Source organism: Schistocerca piceifrons, chromosome 1 (genome assembly GCF_021461385.2).
Source record: "Schistocerca piceifrons isolate TAMUIC-IGC-003096 chromosome 1, iqSchPice1.1, whole genome shotgun sequence".
Lineage (NCBI taxonomy): Eukaryota > Metazoa > Arthropoda > Insecta > Orthoptera > Acrididae > Schistocerca > Schistocerca piceifrons.
This window is the reverse complement of record NC_060138.1, coordinates 1,133,998,994-1,134,016,464: the sequence shown is the minus strand read 5'-3', so window position 1 is coordinate 1,134,016,464 and position 17,471 is coordinate 1,133,998,994. Positions and strand designations below refer to the sequence as shown.

General features: G+C 36.7%; 1 protein-coding gene across 1 annotated transcript in view; it reads left to right on the top strand.

The window, feature by feature from the left end:
- Positions 1 to 16,889, top strand: part of LOC124780516 (probable peroxisomal acyl-coenzyme A oxidase 1) — a 105,262-nt gene extending 88,373 nt beyond the window's left edge. The window contains exons 11-13 of the mRNA XM_047253785.1: positions 8,896 to 9,001; positions 14,645 to 14,791; positions 14,991 to 16,889. Of these exons, the coding sequence (XP_047109741.1) occupies positions 8,896 to 9,001; positions 14,645 to 14,791; positions 14,991 to 15,251 (514 nt within the window). The 3' untranslated portion in view covers positions 15,252 to 16,889. The remainder of the gene's footprint in view (positions 1 to 8,895; positions 9,002 to 14,644; positions 14,792 to 14,990) is intronic.
- Positions 16,890 to 17,471: the final 582 nt, after the last annotated feature.

The window sequence follows — 17,471 nt, the reverse complement described above, 5'->3', positions numbered from 1 at the left end:
TGTACCAATCAATAAATGATTTCCATACCTTAAAATGAAATTACAGTCTATTATCTGTCAAAATACTACACAGTCGTATGGTATTCAGAAAGTAACCCACTTTCAATTTCTTAATGACAATCTTACTGTTAGTTTTTCTTAGTGGGAAGAAATGAACAAATTTTGAAAATAATTCGATGATGACTATGTATGAAATTTCCATGAGACTTTGGAAAAAGTCGAAGAAGATTTAACCCAACAATCTCACCTATTTTATGTGGCAAAATGTTGTGCATAAGTCCTTTATGTTGCGTTGTAGATATTTTGGTATACTGACATAAGTCAGGAGATTCTTTAATAATCTGTCAACTCACTGAGTAGTTGTTGAAAATTGTGAGTTTTTCAAATTGCTGTAAGCATTTCTTCAGACCAAAGTTTCCAGAACCATAGTGGATGTATTTAATTAAAACATTAATCAGTCATATGCTGTGGTATGCAAAGCCTCCATTCTTCAGAGTTTAAGTCTGTTCTTTTGTACAAGAAAACATATTCAAACTATGGAAAATCCAGGATGGAATGTAACAATATTATGAAAAGGATAGTTGCCACTCAACATATAGCGGAGTGGCTTCAGCTGCCAGAAACTGTGGTCATGTGTGTGTAAGTTCCGTTTGTTTGTGTGTGTGTGTGTGTGTGTGTGTGTGTGTGTGTGTGTGTGTGGAACAAATTTTTGATTCTCCTTCAAATCCTTTCATGAAATTAATTTTGATGTCGTTCACATGTGGTGTATCTGTACAAACTTTTTTCAAATTTTGAGGAAGATGTGTCAGATCATCAGCTACCACATTTGTTTCACCAGGAATGTAGTGAATCTCGAAACTGTATTCCTGCAGAGCGATAGCCCATCTGGAAAGACAATTAAGAAGTAATTTACAGTGCAGAAGGAGAGATAATGCCATATGATCTGTCCATACAATAGTACACCATCCCAGAAGAAAATAGTGGAATTGGTCAAAGCCCCAAATAATTGCAAGCACTTCTCTTTCCGTCACTGTACATTTTCTCTCCCATGCTGTCAAAACATGACCTGCTGTCAAAACATGACCTGTAAACGTCAACTATACAGTTCTGTTCTTGACCATCTTCAATGATTATTTGATATAGAACAACACCAAGTCCACACTCACTGGATCTGTTTCAAGATTAAATGGTTCATGAAGGTCAGGCTGGTGTAATAGTGGAGATTCCAAAAGTTGTTACTGTATCTCATCAAATGCTTCTTGTTATTCAGTCCCCCAGCTCCAAACAGAGTTCTTCTTGATTAATGACAGTAACGCAGGTGATGACTGACAATGTCCTTTCAGAAATCAACAATAATACCCATAGAACCTAAGAAAGGATTGAAGTTATTTCTCAGATGTTGGCACAGGAAAATTTCATACAGCTTCTAATTTCTGTGGATCTGGTTTACAATTAATAAAAGTTCTGGGTTATTATGCCTTGGTCGAATGGATTTCATGTGTTTCAATCCGTGTTGATGAGATAACACATCTAAAAATTAGATTTTCTTTCGAGCGAATTCAGATTTTTGCAAACTGATTGTAACTCCAGCTGATTCAAATGTATTCAAAACTTGATTGAGGATATACATGTGCTCTTCAGAAGATGGAGACGCGATTAAAATGTCATCAGCATACACGATTATGTGCTGTATGAGTTGTTCTCCAAGAATGTCATCTAGAGTTCTTAGAAATGCTGCTGGCAAAATGTTTAAAAGAATGACATCCATTCGAAATGATAACACCATCCACTGAACAAAAATTCAGCATATTTTCAGCTCCCTTCCTCCAGTTCCAATTGCCAATAGCTACTTGTCATGTAAGGCTACTAAGAAAATAAGCACCAGCAAACTTCTGCAAATATTCCATGTTTTTGGGCTGATCCCTGTGGGACAAAATAATGTGATTAATAGCTCGAGCCTCCATCACCAGGCAGACGGATCCATCTTTCTTAACTACTGGATATATCGGATTGCAATATTCACTATCCGATCTGTCATAGAGTTCACCATGTGTTTAATCTCCTCTCCTATGGCCTCTCTTATAGCTAATGGTATTGAATATGATTTAATTTTAAATGGCTCATGCAGCCATACTTTAATATGATATTTACACTCCCTTCAGTAAATCCTTGTTTATTTGAAAATACTTTGGCATGCACATACGTAAAACTTCTTGTAATTCTTCTCAATAAGAAGCTGACAAGTTACTAAGTCATCTATTTTTTCCTGAATTTTTTATGTGACGTCTCAAACTATTTCTTCCTTTCCTCTGGACACATTTTCTTTCATATACCCTGGTGCTTCAATATCATCTATTTTATTTTGAGTCACACTAATTCCTAGTCCTGCAGACATGTCTCCTTTTCTTCTACTAAACTGACAAAACAAGGCTCCAATTCATCATTCCCATCACAAACACTTAAACGTCCTCTTCCATAATAAATCTTACATCTTCTTTCTGCCAGCCAGTCATTGCCAGAAGTCCAGTCCACAGACAAAGAATCAAGAATATCTGTCTGAAATCTTGCTTCTAATGAGCGCCCATCCAGTAACAGCACAACTTCTGTGCCCAGTTACTGTAATGATATGCACACTATTGACAGGGAAAGCAGGTACCTCTTCTATTCCATGAAGCAGTTCATACAAACTTTTAGAAATTGCTGTAGTATCACTGTCAGAATCTAAAATTGCTGTAATTTTCTGTCCACTTACACTAAGTTCAATTACTGGATTCAACACTTCATTTACATTGTGTGTACCTTCCTCTCAGTAGTTCAGCCCTAATATCTTCACTTTCACACTTAATCATTTGTATTCTCCTATTTGACCCAATAGACTTTCCAGACGTTGTGGAGCACATCTCATCGAAACTCCTAGTCTGTCATCCATATCTCTGAGTGACAAATAATGCCAAACTCTTCCATAATCTAATATCTGCTGGTTATGTCTACCAAAATCATTTTGTCTCCTCTCATCATTTCGAATCTGATCATCATTACACCAGTAATTTCTCGAATGTTCATCTCCTCTTGTGGTAGTGTGTTGCTGTTGATTGTCACATTGTAGGTCCATAATTATCTTGCTGCAGTGCATCATTTCATTGAAACAATTCATTAGAATGAGTTGAGATTCACTCTGATCCACTCAGTGTTCCTTCATTATATATTTCTTCTAAATGAACAACAACCCGTTATAACTCATCAAAATCATCAAATTTTCACAATGCTAACTGTTTCCTTACTTTCCGTGGTAAATGCTTTATCAGAATTATGATTAAATTATCAACACATAGGATTGTTCAGATAATTACTGTACTTCCAGTGATTTTGAAGAAATACATGCATTGACTCCTCGTGCCGGTCCTGAGCATACTGATTGGATACACAGTTTCCCCATGTCCTAGCACCTGCATGCATGTGCCTTATACAAAAATATCGATTCTTTTCTGATTCATTTTGAATTCATACAAATACAACTTCCAATTGTTTCATGAAATCCACAGGGTGTAATTGTTTATATTGGTCAAATTCTTTAGCTGTCCTTGACCAAGCACAATGTTAACAAGGTTTTTACAACAACCTGTACCATGATTTTCTTGTATTAAAATTTCAATTTCTTGTTGGATAATGTTTGTATCTACTGGGGTACGGAATATTCTTACATTCTTAATTGTGCCAGTGTCTGTATTTTTGATCCTAGATTGAAACATTGTTGCACACCTGATGCTACTTTAATGACTGATTTCTTATTTTGTTGACACACAGTTGGAACTAGAAATACCTCCTTATTTGTAATGGCACTGCTCAGTAAAGCTCATTTAATACATCTTTTTGTGAGGTGACTTGTTTCTGTATCTTAGTTACATCTGCTTTGACATTTTGATACTGTGCTGTAACCCTGCACATGACTCCTACATTCCTGAACAAAATTATTAAACTGACCCTGAAACTCATTACAAAAATGCAATACCTTTTGATCAAACATTTTGTCCAGTTTTTAGTACGTTGTTTGAATTTTTTGTTCAGATTTTGCTCATAATCATAGTTTTTTGTTCAAATCAGCGTTCAGTTTTTGTAAAAACTGCATCAGTACATCCACGTTTCCTACAACCTCAACCATATTGTTATCTGTTACTGCATGACTTGGTTCAACATTTACAGTCAAGTTTGTATTTCCACTTCCTGGGGCATCTACATTTTGAATTCCACACAATTCTGATTCATTAACACACCACTGTCCTGATTAAGACTGTCCTCTCCATTGATTATGTCACCATTCTCTGTTTGACTAGACATTGTTGTTCAATTATATACTGCACACACAAATTATAATTAAAATGAGATTATTTACAGCCTACCATTCTTTTCCTGTCCAACATTGCTTGGAAATGTCTAATTCACTCACCATACACAGATGCTGGCACTCGAACTCTGGATACAAAGATTGTTGCAGAAAGTGATGTCCTTGTCATCGTTCTTCATGTATAACAACACTGTCAGTATTCCTTCAGGCCCGCTATATTTACATCGCAGTCTCTCCTTGCTTTTCCAACAAACTTTCCGTACAGCTAATCTCATTAAATAATCCCTCCAGGGCTACTACGATGACATTTCAAGTGAGAACATGACGTGTTAAGGGCCCATGGATTATGATTTATTCAAACACTCAGTAAATATTAACACTTTTGATAAAATTCAGCATTTCAATCTACATGCCACAATTTGCTACCGATCACTTCCACACTGAAACAAACATAAGTAATGACTGATCACTGCACTATGGCAAAAACATTGCCATGTGAGGTCACTGTACCATCGCAAACTTTTAAATATGTTCTTACGGTTTGACATGAGCTGAAGCATAGTTTCACAGTATTCTACTTGATAATGGCCACACAACTAAAATTGAAATAGTGGGTGTTAAATAAATAATTTTATGGTCAAAGGCAACCATGATGTCCTTAAGGAATCTAGGAATGTAGTACAACCGTCTACATATTGCAAAGACAATATTAATAGAAGTACAGTGAGCACAGAAACTTCTAAGTAGTTATTCCTCCCATGATCCATACACAAATGGAAGGAAGAGTCCATGATCAATGTTACAGTCAGAAACACTCTCTATCATATACTGCACAATGGTTTACAGAGTATATATGTAGGTGTTGAAAGAATAATTTTCTCACTGTGTGCTTTAAATGACATATTGAAATTTTCTGTTTTAGAACAAAATTATCCCATAGATTGGTGAGGATGTAAAATATAGTGGCAGTGGCTCAAAACCACCCAATACCAGTGACTGGTTTTTGTTATATGTAAATTGAAGGTGGAGGGGGGAGGGGTGGGAAGAAATGAAAGGAAAGGAAAGGAAAGGAAAGGAAAGGAAAGGAAAGAGAAGGGATTACTGATGTCAGCTGCATCAAGACATTACATGGAATCAGCGGCAACAAGTGAAAATGTATGCCGGACCAGATTGGAACCCGGGATCTCCTGCTTACCAGGCAGATGCGTTAATTACTACGCTATCCGGGCTGGAGTGTTATCGTAACTGCACAGACTGTCACAGCATGCCTCACAGACAACACACATTACCACCGAGCGCCGCCTATCTGCATTCATACAACTGATTCCCCTAGCTGGGCATGGACCCACCTTCTTCAGTGTGGGTGCACAAGTACATCCGAGCATGAGGAAATGGACAGGGACTGCAGATAGACGGAGCTCTGTGGGAATGTGGGTCGACCGTGAGGTGTGCCGAGGTAATCTGTGCAGTTGCAATAACACTGTGTCCCAGATGGCGCATTGGTTAACGCACCTGCCTAGTAAGCAGGAGATCCTGGGTTTGAATCCCGATCTGGTACACATTTTCACTTGTCGCCACTGGTTCTGCGTAATGTCCTGATGCATCTAACATCAATAACCCCTTCCTCTTCCTTTCATTTCTTCCCCCCCACCTTCAATTTCCGTATAATGTATCATAGCTGTGGATTTTGTGTGGTGTCTGTTCTTTCGGGCATGTCCAAAAGCTTGGACACCATGCATTCATATAATCATATAGCTGTCTTTTGTGTCTGGTGCTAGCTTCCCTTCAATCCTCCATTGTGGCTATAGTAGCCATGTGGTGGTAGTTATTGTGATCATGGAGATATGAGTGTTTGATGTGGCCACCAGACTGTCTCTTTTGCATCAGTGGATTTTTCAAGAGGGAAATTCCAGATTGTTCTTAGGCATTTATGAGTTCTCTCTAATTTTAACAAATGTTTTTGAATGTTCTGCAGTATTCTCTCTAGATTATCACTTTGAAACGGCACATATCTCATTGATGTACACTGTGGCATTATCTTGTTAAACAGTGAATTGTGCAAGATAGTAAAGAGAGAGAAACAACTCAAAGAAAGGCCTATCCCCCTATAGAGAGAAAGAATGCAGACAAAGAATAGTTGTGTGAAAGAATAATTTTAGCAAGAAAAGATGAATCCCTTGATGTAGTCAGAAAAGCTCCTAACAGAATTCCTGAATTCAATGTTCCCAGTATGCCCGTGCAAAAATGTTTCTATTAAAACTACGTAGAACCAGAGAAATTAGCGGAAAAGGAACGGTAGTATTCACACCACAAATTCCATTCATTTCAACTTGCCATCTTGTTTTAAAAGGATCAGATTTCCAGTGAGATTAGCGCACAGCATGACAATCGATAAAATGCAATGGAAAACATTCTAACATTGCGGAGTGGATTTCAAAAGTCTTGTATCTTGCATGGGCAACTGCAAGTAGCATGTTCAACAAAAAACTTTTATGTCAACCTAAAAACTTATTCAGTTTTGCATCCAAAAGCAAAGCAGCAAATCTTATTTGTGGCTACATAAGTTAGATGAATAGTATTGGACAGACAAGAAATTTGTGGCACAACCTGACTAAAAGAATTGATTGGTTGATAGGACATGTTCTGAGGCACCAAGGAATCACCAGTTTAGTACTGGAGAGGAGTGTGAGTGTAAAAATCATAGAGGGAGACCAAGAGATAAATACAGTAAGCAGATTGAGAAGGATGTAGGTTACAGTAGTTTTTGAGATATTAAGAAGTTCACACAGGATAGAGTAGCATGGAGAGCTGCATCAAACCAGTCTTCGGATCAGACTGCATGTGGAAAAATAGACAAAGCAAAGCAAGTCTCTTTCAGTTAATGTGTTTACATGCATATTAACACAGAAAGATAATATTCTGAAATTGGGACAAACAGAGTTCCTTGATCATGTGTCATTCATCCCAGTACAAAATATAAAATATTTTACCAGTGAATCTTCATTTAATATGTGAACAATAACTAAGCCTAGCTATCAAAGTGGCATTCATATTGAAAGGCTTGCAGCAGCTGTGACCCAGATTACTTTTATTTACTATTTAGAAAATTAAATTATTTTTACATATTTGGGATTGCATATTACAGACTGTTTTAAGATTACAAATCAGATTTCTGTGTACTAACTAGAAGTTTATCTGGCACATATCTTGATTGTGTGGTTGAGTTTATAGCCCTGGTCAGAATGCTGACACTATCAGCAAATATTAAATATCGCTGTGATATCTGTGTAAGGCAGGATCAGATGGAGTCTTTGGAGGGATAGTCTTTGTATAGAATGTTGAGGAAAATACAATCAATATGTCACCATTGTATACATAGTGTTAGGGGTATAAGTGCAGATATTTCTGTTGATGGGGGTGGGGTGGGGTGGGGCTGGGCTGGGGGAAGGGGGCAGTGTACAGACAACATCAATATTCACTTCATTTACAGACTAATAATTTTAGCTGTTTCAAGTAATATGTTCTTAGGTTGGTTGGTACCTCCAAATACGCATGACACAAGCAAGACATTAACATTTATTTTCCCCTGGGTAACAGGTTGGGTATTAAAAATGTAGGGTGCAAAGCAGATCGTCTATACTGACAGTAGTCGTCCACTTCATGGCGCAGCTGTACCAACTGTACAGAAAACATAAGGGAGTAAATTATGTGATATGTTTGTGGGAAGACTGTTACATGCAAAGAAAAAACAACTAAAACACTGAAGTGGGTATGTATTAAAGTGCCAGTTATCACAATATCTGCACCTACACCCTGAATGGACGAGGAAATGAGTTTCTAAAATTTTTCATGTCAAAAATCTTTGCTGAATCCTGCTGCTTATTTATGCAGTTTAAAAGTTCACCTGAACCAATATTTCTATTCGCTTAAAAGAGGAGAGAGAAATATTATTTTAGTGGAACATCAGATTTCTTAGTAAAAAAAATTAATAAGAGATATTTGCATAAAATTAACTGCACTTGACAGAATGTGAGAGTAATATCAAAAAGGGAAAACCTTCCTGATGTTCTGCATCTCTTCCGGTGCTACTAAGGAGCTGCAATAAAATTGCAGCAAATAAATGAAGTGAGCGCTAAAGAACTTGGGAATCTGTTGCAGTACCAAATCTGTTGATTAAAGAAGTTGAAATATTTAAAGTAAAATATCCATGCTCCCCTTTCTTTTTAAATTCCTGTGCTTCCGTGAATATTGCTGACGTACAAATGAGATGTGTGCAGACCGAACACGTTTATTCACTTAGTGCATGGTCTTGAATATGAACCACAAGTTATTCAGTATGTATTTCCTTAATCTTTTCTTAAATTCATTCACTGGTGAAACAATGAGCTGTTTGTGTAAGTTATTAATGATTTAGTTGAATTGAAGTATCACAAAATATCCATTAGTTGATATAGCTTCTCTTGAAGTCTATTGTAGTAGTTGTGTTTTATTAGTAACTGGTGATATTATATGCCAAAAATTGCACATTTTCAATTAAGTGTATTTGTACACAGAAAAATTAAGCTTTGTCACCAAGACATGGAAAGGAGGATACGAGGTGGATATTCGTCTGAGGACGCCTGGAATATGACGTCTATAGAACTAGTACAGTGCGCAGAGGTGAGTTTGTCTTCAACTGAAACCAAATGACGTAATCCTTCTAACTTGCATTCGTAGTACTACTTTTACTCTGTAAGCTACATTATCTTATTATTAGACATTTTCAGGCTTCTTGCTTTTTTGTGAAGGGGAATGTTAATAGAAAGTCCTTTAAGGGACTTACGGGAGGTAATTTTTATTTGAAATCCAACTGTGTTTTATGTTAATTAGAGTTACTGTATGCAAACTGTATCAAAGGAAAATTCAGTAAAGAAAACTAATAAATTATGAGATTGAACTGCTGGCCATTATTTACTTTCAGAAGAATGTATGTGTTGCACTTCCCATAGACAAATATAAAACTAAAAGCGGCCCACTACCTAGATTCAGAACTAATACTTACTTCCTCAAGAGGAGCGAGGGATAGTTTGGGGGGAGTTAAAAAGAAAGTGCTGCCCACGCATAACCCCAGGATGAGAGAGAGATCAACCTTTAGCGAGGACAAGGGTACCGTACACCAATGCAAATAATATCAAAGAAAATGTTGCTTATAATAGAAATGGAACACCAGTTAATTTTAGGTGCAAACTAAATCTAGCATGAACATGGCTTGACCAAGCAGGATATCTTGTGATAACAAAAGTTTCTGGAGCAAAAAAGAAAAAGTATGAAATGGAGTAGTGTTGAAGACAGTAATGGTTGATATGCTGGAACATAGGTCAGAAAGCTTAACCACGAGTGACAGTGATACAGATACGAACTACTGCTATTTTATGATGGCTGTTATGTGAATTTCCATTTTGGACTTAAAAGTTAAATTTTGTAAAATGTACGTATTATCATCAAAAACAACAAAAATTTTTAATGTGTTTTAGTAAATGTGTAAACTTCTGCTTATTTCTGTACTGACTCATTTTCTGCCAACATTTTCTGACTTGAATAAAATACTTTTGAGTTTTAGGCCATATTACACCATTAAAAAGTATTTTAAAAAAGAGAGAAACAGTTACCTTAGCTGAAGCATGTTACACAGCTGGAAGCTGAAGCATTTTACACAACTGGAAATGGAATACTCACATTTGTTAAAGCTAGCAGATCATGACAGAATGGTGATAAAGAGTTAATTAATCTGAAGCCAATTTTTTATATTTATTTTCTGTTACTTTGCAGATGTCACAATAAAAAATTATGATAAAGTTTTAAATTTTTTAATGTCAAAATAAAATCATAGGTATTTTCAGAAGCCCTATTTGCTTACAGAGTGAAGAAAACAGTTTGTTTTGGTCACTGTAAATAATAGCAGTAGTTATTAAACACAGACTCAAGTACGGCTGATAAGCTGGCGAATAAGCTACTAATGGTAAATAAAAAGCAGCTATTTAGAATAACTAAGGAAGCACCAGCTTTTCAACTAATTTCAGCATGTTTGTTTTAACCTGTGTACAGAATTTACTTAGTTAGTTGACGATGCAACGTACAAAATTAATTTCTCACTACTACTTCTCTTTGTCAATGTATAACTGTAATCAATGTATAACCTTGAAGGCCTATGTGATGTAACAGAACACAAGGAATGAATGAAGAGAGCCGAAGTCAGGGGGAGCAATAATATCTCTTTGACTGTTTGCAAGAATCTGCTGTCTAAGGGTTGGCACAAATCCACATGTAAAGTTTATCAATCTATTTGGGGATTATCCATAGTCTGTTTGTTGTTGTGGCCTTCAGTCCAAAGACTGGTTTGATGCAGCTCCCCATGCTACTCTATCCTGTGAGCCACTTCATCTCCAAATAACTGGTACAACCTACATCTTTCTGAATCTGCTTACTTTATTCATCTCTTGGTCTCCCTCTACAATTTTTACTCCCTACACACACACACACACACACACACACACACACACACACACACACTTCATCAAATGCAAAATTAGTGAACGCTTGATGTCTCCGCATGTGTCCTATCAACTGATCCCTTCTTTTGCTCAAGCTGTACCACAAATTTATTGTCTCCCCAATTCAGTATTATTCTGTAGCACCACATTTCAAAAGCTTTTACTCTCTTTTTATCTAAACTGTTTATCATCCACGTTTCACTTCCATGAATGCCTACACTCCAGACAAACCTTCAGAAAAGACTTCGTAACACTTAAATCTATTTTTACTGTTAACAGCTTTCCCTTCTTCAGAAATGCTTTTTTTGCCATTATCAGTCTACATTTTATGTCCTCTCTACTTTGTCTGTAATCAGTTATTTTGCTTCTCAGATAGCAAATATCATTTACTGCTTTAAGTGTCCTGTTTCCTAATCTGATTCGCTTAGCATCGTCTGATTTAATTGAACTGCATTCCATTATCCTCCTTTTGCTTTTGTTGATGTTCATCTAATATCCCCTATTCAAAACACTGTCCATTCTGTTCAGCTGCTCTTCAAAGTCCTTTGCTGTCTGTGACAGAATAACATCATCTGTGAACCTCAAGGTTTTTATTTTTCTCCATGGATTTTAATTCCTACTCCAAATTTTTCTTTGATTTCCTTTACTGCTTGTTCAGTGTACAGATTGAATAATGTCGGGGATTGGCTAAAACCCTGTCTCACTTCCTTCTCCACCGCTGCTTGCCTCTCATACACCTCAACTCTTATTACTGCCATCTGGTTTCTGTACAAGTTGTAAATAGACCTTTGCTGTCTGTATTTTACCCCCAATACCTTCAGAATTTCAAAGAAAGTATTCCAGTCAACACTGTCAAAAGCTTTGGCTAAGTCTACAAATGCTATAAGTGTATTCTAAGATAAGTGATATTGTCAGTATTGACTTGTGTGTGTTCCTACATTTCTCCGGAATCCAAACTGATCTTCCCCAAGGTCTGCTTCTACCAGTTTTTCCATTCTTTTGTAAAGAATTCACGTTAGCATCTTGCAACCATGACTTATTAAACTGATAGTTCGGTAATTTTCTCAGTGGTCAGCAACTGCCTCCTTTAGAATTGGGATTACCACATTCTTCTTTGAGTCTGTGAGGGTATTTTGCCTGTCTCATACATCTTGCACAGCAGATGGAAGAGTTTTTGCCACACTGGCTCTCCCAAGGCTGTCAGTAGTTCTGATGGAATGTCATCAACTCCCGGGGCCTTGTTTTGACCTGGATCTTTCAGAGTCTTGTCAAATTCTTCTCGCACCATCGTATCTCCTATCTCATCTTCATCTACATCCACTTCCCTTTCTATAATATTGCTTTCAATTTCATCTCTCTTGTATAGACCCTCCATATACTCCTTCCACCTTTCAACTTTCCCTTCTTTGCTTAGGACTAGTTTACCATTTGAGCTCTTCATATAGCTGCTTCTCTTTTCCCTCTTTAATTTTCCTGCAGGTGTTATCTATCTTTCCCCTCCTGGAATATGCTTCTAAATTCTTACATTTGTCCTCTAGCCACTTCTGCTTAGCAATTATACACTTCCTGTCAATCTCATTTTTTAGACATTTATTTTCCCTTTCGCCTGCTTCATTTGCTGCATTTTTTTAATTTTCTCCTTTTATCAGTTAAATTCAATATCTCATCTGTTATCCAAGGATTCCTACAAGGTGTTGTCTTTTTACCTATGAAAGCCTTGTCTTTTTGCCTACTTGATCCAATGCTGCCTTCAGTATCTCATCTCTCAAACATACCCATTCTTCTGCCACTGTGTTTCTTTCCCCTGTTCCAGTCAACTGTGGCCTGGTACTTTCTCTGAAGCTATCAACAACTCCTGGTTCTTTCAACTTATCCAGGTCCCATTCCTTTAATTTTCTACCTTTCTCCAATTTATTCAGTTTTAATCTGTAGGCCATAACCTATAAATTGTGGTCAGAGGCCAAATCTGCCCCTGGAAATGTCTTACAATTTAAACTCTGGTTCCTAAATCTCTATCTAACTATTATATGATCAAACTGAAACCTCCTGGTGGCTCCAGGTCTCTTTCATGTATACAACCTCCTCTTATGATTCTTAAACCAAGTGTTAAAAATGATGATTAAATTATGCTCTGTGCAAAATTCTACCAAGCGACTTCCTCTTTCATTCCTTTCCCCCAGTCCATATTCACCTAGCATTTTTCCCTCTCTTACTTTCCCTACTATCTAATTCCAGTCCACCACAACCATTAATTTTTGTCTCCCTTAACTATCTGAATAATTTCTTTTATCTCATCATACATTTCCTCACTCTCTATTTCATCTGTGGAGCTAGTTGGCTTATATACTTGTACTACTGTGGTAGGCTTGGACTTCGTATCTATCTTGGCTACAATAATGCATTCACTATGCTGTTCATAGTAGCTTGCCAGCATTCCTATTTTCTTATTCATTATTAAACCTACTTCTGCATTAACCTTAATTGATTTTATATTTATAACCCTGTATTCACCTTACCTGAAATCTTGTGCCCCTTGCCACCGAACCTCACTAATTCCTAGTATATCTAACTTCAAAATATCCATATCCCTTTTTAAAGTTTCTAACCCACCTGTCCGATTAAGCGATCTAACAAATCATGTTCCGATCTGTAGAATTCCAGTTTTGTTTCTCCTGATGACATCTTCCTGAGTAGTCCTGATGTGGTGATCCGAATGGGGGGCTATTTTACGTCTGGAATATTTTACCCAAGAGGACGTCGTCATCATTTAACCATACAGTAGAGCTTCTTGTCCTCAGGAAAAATTACGGCTGTTTCCCCATGCTTTCAGCTGTTTACAGTACCAGCACAAAAAGAATGTTTTGGTTGATGTTACAAGGCCTGGACAGTCAATCATCCAGACTGTTGCCCCACCATCTACTGAAAAGGCTGCTGCCCCTCTTCAGGAACCACACGTTTCTCTGGCCTCTCAACAGATACCCCTCCATTGTGGTTGCACCTACAATAAGGCTATCTGTATCGCTGAAGCTTGCGAGCCACACCGCCAATGGCTAGGTCATGATTCATGAGGGGTGTATCAATAGTCTGTGATATTGATATTGTACTGGTGAATTGTTATGGTGAACATGGCTATCAAATAACGTAGGTGAATGCAAAGTTCACAAATTGCAACAACAGTTGCCTGTCACATCAGTCCCAAATTGCTGATGATTGGAGCTTCAGGCTGAGTTCTCATTAACTTCCATAACCATAGTACAACAGCCTTTAGTAGTTCAAGTAACACATTTCATCGAATCAGATTAAATGATTTGCAATCATATGTGGCAAATTCACTACCCATACAGACCTGCTCCTCCCTTAACAACTTCAGGACACACCGCGCCTCACCCTGCCTTCAGGTACATGTGCAACCCTTCCTACATTCCCTGAAATATCTCCCACACCAACATTCCATGCATTTAGTTAAGGTAAGGCTTAGAGACTGTAGTGTTAAGTGTTCATGACTGACTTCTTGCTGTTAGTTAAATTCCATTCCCTGCCTTGCAGTACTAGAGCTAGAATTTTGAATAATATCATCATTTATCCACACCTTTTGTGTAAAACACTTGTTTTTAACATTTGTCTCCTGCCCTTGTTCTGTTCAACTGAATTCATAGTTTATTTGATCACTGTTCAATGTAATGTTGTATTTGTTTGTGGGAATGAAAATAGTTTATTAATTCATAACTGTTTTCTGTAGATATTATAATTAATTTGTTGTTGATGATTGCAGTCTCACTGCCGTGCATTCATTGTGGAAAAATTTGCTGAAAGAGTATCCAGTTTGGAAACATCAGATGCTCTTCGAGCTGTTTTGGCCCAGCTTTGTGAATTATATGCCACCTACTGGGTTTTGCAACGGTCAGGTGACTTTCTTCGGGTTAGTATACAACTTGATATTAGTATATATATTTATCAGAGGCTGTTAACTTTGAAAAGTGATATCATTCATGTGACTTCAGGAGGGTGATCCTACTATATCAGGTGTAACACAGTGTGCCAAAGAATATCTTATGAAATTACGTGTCAGGCCCCTCTCATTTGTTCCTTTCATTTCAATATTTCTCTCTCATTTCCAGTTTGCTGGTGCCAAGCCTCAAGACATAGAGGATGTGCAGCTGTGGATGGAATCCCTCTTGACTTTATTACGGCCAAATGCAGTCGGTATTGTAGATGGTTTTGATATCTGTGATGAAATTCTGCGCTCTACGTTGGGTTCCTGGGACGGCCAAGTGTACCAACGTCTCTTCGATGAAGCTTTAAAAAGTCCACTCAACAGAGAATCTGTCAACATGTCCTTCAAAAAGTACATGCAACCACTATTCAAATCCAACCTGTAATCTGATGGAGAGACTTCTCACTTAAAAACCAAGGCACTATGTTGTACTTCAATGTAGTTTTTATCACAACTACGATAAGCATTTATTTTTTTATAACTGTTTCTCTCTGATTTTGGTATCAAGAATTTTTTATTCTGTACATTTAGGGCAAGGGATGAAATGCTGCATAATAAATGTGATCCTTTATTTTTCTAATGTATCCACACTAAAGGATTCCAAAAATTTTTATGTGCTAGTTAAATTTGTCATAAATTTTATATAAAAGTTAAATTGCTAAAACTATTTTTATATTACATTTTTCGTACTAATGTATGTAAATAAGAGAACATAAAAGTTACAGAAAAGTTAAAATGTAATACTGTACAGTTAATGTAGACTTGGGAGTAGATGTAACAGTCCTGTTTCCTGGTTTGTCACAGAAGTAATACTCGCAATGTCAGAAATACAGAATAAAGTACAAAATTTTGGTTAATACACTGTCAATTACTTCAGAGTTGGTCTCAAATAAAATGTATTTAGGCTTGTTAATAATCTGACATTAGAACTATGTACAGTGATACTGTAAAGCATATAAAGAGCACAACTGTTAAATATGTTTATGCATTTAAGTAGCATTTCTTTAATTTTCATTTATCTCTTACACGAACTTGTCAAATAACCAGCCACAATAACAGTTGGGGTGATAAATTAATGCCAGGAAGCAGAAGTTATTTACTGAAAAGAATGTTGTATCTTCTGACGATAATTGGAGTTTCCAACACATTAGAAGGCAGCCTGAAGTATTAAACACAGGAATAAATAGAAGTGGACACACTGTCCATCAGCAAAGTGATGGATGGCCAGCTGCCCCTTATTTAATAGTAATCTATATGTTGGACATGTTTTTGTTCATATTGCTTTGTTAACTGTGTGTTTTCTGTAACTGGCAGCCTTCTGTGTGGTCAGACTGATAAGATTCAGTTAAGTGATGAGACATAATCCTGTGCAAATCTCTAGTCAACTTTTATTGATGCATGCTGGAAATTTCAGGTAGAAGACCTGAAATTTTCCATATGTCGGGGGTGTTTTGTGTAATTGTTCTTTGGTCTTGTTATCAGTATTAACTGTAAAAATACAGCTGGACAAAATAAAACTTGAAAGTATTTTTTAATAATAGTTTGAATTTTTCTTATCAGATGCTATGCGTTTTCAGCTTACGTTTCACATTATACACATAAGTTTTTGTTTCCTATGTACATTATTAACAATGTAACAAAATTCATGTGCAATCCTTTTCTTAGCCTGACTCTAATGCATTATGAACTGTGTGATCTGGTGCAGTTTTCAAGCAGTAGATTATTAAAATATTTTTAAGAGCAATTCTCAGGTAGCAGAGAAAGTATTATTGTAGTAATTGCTCACTTGTACAGTCTTTTCTCAGCTAAATTTCTGTTTCAAGTATTGATCATTTTTAGAACTTTAATTTCTGTTTCAAGTATTGTACATTTTTAGAACTTTTATTATGTTGTCAGCGGTCATAATTCTCATCAGACCCAGATTTGATCTTTCTTCTGTTTGTGTCGACATAGCTTTGGACTACCTGTTTTGTAACAGGGTTATCCAGAGAGTAAATACATGTTAATAAAAATTGAAAACTGATTTAATTTTTCACAAGTTCTATTTCCTCAGTTTCCCACATGATGTGCCATATGTAAGAAAACTATTCTGTCACCATTTTACATGAAAAGAGAGTTCAAATTGGCCGCATTGACTCCAAATCCTCTGAAAGTATTAGGCTTCATAACCTGACATAAGGAAGACGATTATTCTGAACTATGTTGAAACCTGAGGTGAAACTTGGGCAGCTATAAATACAGCTCAAAATGAGTGCTAATGCTGTCACATACACTTTTCATCCAAGAAAAAAGTGAAAACATCAATTTCACTGGCAGGGAATGATGGAAATCATTCTTTGGCACAAGAAATGGATATTTTTTCATTGAACGTTTACTTCAACAAAACATTATCAGTCAATCTACCATGAGAAAATTGTCTCTCTGTCTATAACAAACAGTGAGAAATAAAGATATGGATAATTTGTTTATCATATTGAAAAGACTATGGTAGATGAGAACTTGTGCAATCCTTTGAGTGGGGAATTTTGGTGCAGCCATCATAAAGTACATGTTTCCAAAGTTGGAGTCTTAGCTGTGTATAATGATTAGACTCCAGAGGCAATGA